General features: G+C 50.5%; 1 protein-coding gene across 1 annotated transcript; it reads left to right on the forward strand.

Moving 5' to 3' along the window:
- The first annotated feature begins 205 nt into the window (after positions 1 to 205).
- On the forward strand, positions 206 to 2,431 carry larp (La related protein). The gene is made up of 5 exons (XM_029111677.1): positions 206 to 432; positions 592 to 769; positions 856 to 1,586; positions 1,720 to 1,955; positions 2,083 to 2,431. Exons 2-5 carry the CDS (start codon positions 759 to 761, stop codon positions 2,317 to 2,319), a joined length of 1,215 nt encoding a protein of 404 aa, XP_028967510.1. The 5' UTR covers positions 206 to 432; positions 592 to 758; the 3' UTR covers positions 2,320 to 2,431.
- Positions 2,432 to 2,913: the final 482 nt, after the last annotated feature.

The raw sequence follows: 2,913 nt of genomic DNA on the forward strand, positions 1-2,913 counted from the left end.
CTTCCTCAATCAGAGACGACAACAGAAACAATCGAAGCAGAAGAAGCAGAAGAAGAGATCACAGAAGGCGACGCGGCCAGAGGCGAGTGGACCGAGGTGAAGAAGGACCGCCGGAATCGGGAGAAGAGCCGCAGCAAGGAAGCAACGGTATGTGGACTCGCATAGAAACCGACGAAGGAGCTCTCCTCCTGCTTCATACAATCTTGGCCCTCGGCCACCATTCTGTAACCTGACTCATTCTCTTCCAGCCCTTGGAGTGCTCGACGACGAATGCGGTCTCCGACGAGAAAGAGGAGCTCGAGTTCCAGCTGGACGAAGATCTCCTCCACGAAGGCGGTCGCTGCAATCGCTTTACTGAAGAGTGGAATTCCGACGATGATCCTGACGATGATTACGAGATCAAGGATGAAGAGATTTCGAAAATTATCATCGGTGAGCTCGCACGCACTCAATCGCTATTTTCGTTTCGCTCCCCATAGCAACAAGGCACAGGAAAACCGGTCGGAAACAAGGGAAGAGCCGGTGTGTACCGCGATTTTCGCCTCGATTCCTTCGACGGAACATGCAAAAACTGAACGATCTTTTCCGCAGTCACTCAAACACCACCGGTGGGTCGTGTGAAGAAACATGAAGGTTTCGATCGCACAGCGAACTTCACCTCAAGAACCAAAATCACCCAAGAACTTGCTCAAGTAATAAATGACGGACTGTACTATTACGAGGAAGATCTATGGACCAATATTCATCATCACGAAAACATGCAATACAAGTAAGGATCCCGATGAAATTCTATTTAATGCCGTCTGATATCCTCAAGTTGTCAGCCACAGGGTTTCACCTCAGATGTCTCCCCAGGTCCGTCGAATTGATAAGCCCCGCGAAAAGCGAGCTCAAGCGAGGAGACCAGGGTGAACAGGCATCTCCGCCACCTCCTCCTCCGTACGGACTCGATAAGGAGAGCCTCGAGAAGATTTCTGAGCAGGGCCACGTCCCCATGGCTACACCGATCTCGACGCCACGATCTCGGCCCCCGTTGACACCGGGTCGCACACCGAGATTCTGTAAAGATCCGAAAGTGGTTCCGAGGTTTTATCCCGTTGTCAAAGATAAAACTAAGGAGCCGGTCGATCAGAAAACGCCTCGGAAACAGAAAACGCGACATGGCGAGGATCCACCAGAGGAATTCCACGTGGGATGGATCCTGGATACGAAGCAACATGACGAGCGACCGTCGAGAAGCGGTAGTTTCTCTCAAGAGCTCTCCAAGGCGGACGCGTCGTCGTCTTTCACAGACTGCCTCAAGCCCTCGTTCGCATCGAGCTGCGGTTCGATTCCTAATTCGCTGCCGAAGTTCGAGCATCCGTCTCACGCCCTTTTGAAAGAGAGTGGTTTCACGCAACAAGCATACCATCGTTTCAAAAACAAATGCATGAAAGAGCGCAAACGACTGGGTATCGGTCAAAGTTTGGAGATGAACACCCTCTTCCGATTCTGGTCTTACTTCCTGAGGGATCATTTCAACAAAAACATGTACAGCGAATTCAGGCGCATCGCGAAAGAGGACGCTCAACACGGCTTCAGATACGGTAAGTTATAGATTCTGATTCGCAGGGAGCCAATCAGGGATTCCCTGTCGCTTGCATCGTGAAATCTTCGCGCCCGAGAGACTCTAAGTCGAACATCGTCGGGAATTACTGACTGAGCCACGAAAAATTCCAGGTCTCGAGTGCTTGTTCCGCATGTACTCATATGGGCTCGAGAAGCACTACCGAGCGGATCTGTACGCAGACTTCCAAGAAGAGGTCATCGCGGACGCAGAAGACAAGCAACTCTACGGACTTGAGAAGTTTTGGGCTTTTCGGAAGTTCTATAGGGACTCGCACGTGTTGACGGTCGAACCTCGTTTAGAAGCATTTCTGAGGAAATTCAGAACCCTCGATGACTTCAAGGTTTCGGTAGGTTCTCTCTCGGCTCACTCCGGACATGCCCTCCACTGTTCCAGGCTGTTTTGGCTCGTGGGTTATCGATTACTTCCTGAAAACTCCTTCTCCTCTGACTGATTTCCTTTTCTGTCTTCTCTAGCCCGAAGAGTACGATCGCAATCAGAAGGAACTTGAGAAACGACGTCAAGATTGCCAGCGACAGCACCAGAAGCTGCGCGCCGCCGAAGCAGGGCGGAGGAGAACTTCATCGTCGACGAGCAGCATAGGCAGCCAGCGACGTGAACCAGATGAACGCAAACGCGTCAACTCCTCCTCACGAGGTGGTGGACACCAAAATAGAGTAGCTGCAGCACAGAAAGCCGCTGAGAAGAAATAAGATATTTCACATACATCACGCCCAATCAGGTTTACCTCGTCGATTACCTTAACGAAAGCGAGAGGGAGACCTATATAGGCATTTTCTTTAGTCCACTATCGACGATGATGGTGATGATGAGGAGCAAAGGAAAAATCAGAAGATTGCAACGAATGATTTGACTTACGAGCACGGAATCGAACGAGTGTTTATGGTCTCAGGGGAGCGAGCTCTCCCAAGTTTTCTGAAGCGCCTCCAGCGGGAGCTCCCCGACTAACGGTGAAGACAATATATGTGAAGACTATGGAACCTTCTTGGCGCGCTTCCACAAGTTTCGAGCAAGGGATACGGAAGTTGCTCAATGCGAGAACACAGTTGGAAGCCAGACATATGAGCGGGATACGCGCTGTACAAGAGGTAGATGGATGCGCTCCTCTGACAAAGACAAATACAGAAAGCGATGACGCGATGTCCGCCTGGTGTTTAGCACTCACAACGGACGTGTCATCCCGATTATACCTTCATCATTATTTCCGCGGACCATGATTATTAATCCATTAGTTCCACGACAACATTTGTCCTCACGAATTCAGCGGTCTACGACATCTATTTTGA

This window comes from Galendromus occidentalis, unplaced genomic scaffold (assembly GCF_000255335.2).
Source record: "Galendromus occidentalis unplaced genomic scaffold, Mocc_1.1 scf7180000077460, whole genome shotgun sequence".
Classification (NCBI taxonomy): domain Eukaryota; kingdom Metazoa; phylum Arthropoda; class Arachnida; order Mesostigmata; family Phytoseiidae; genus Galendromus; species Galendromus occidentalis.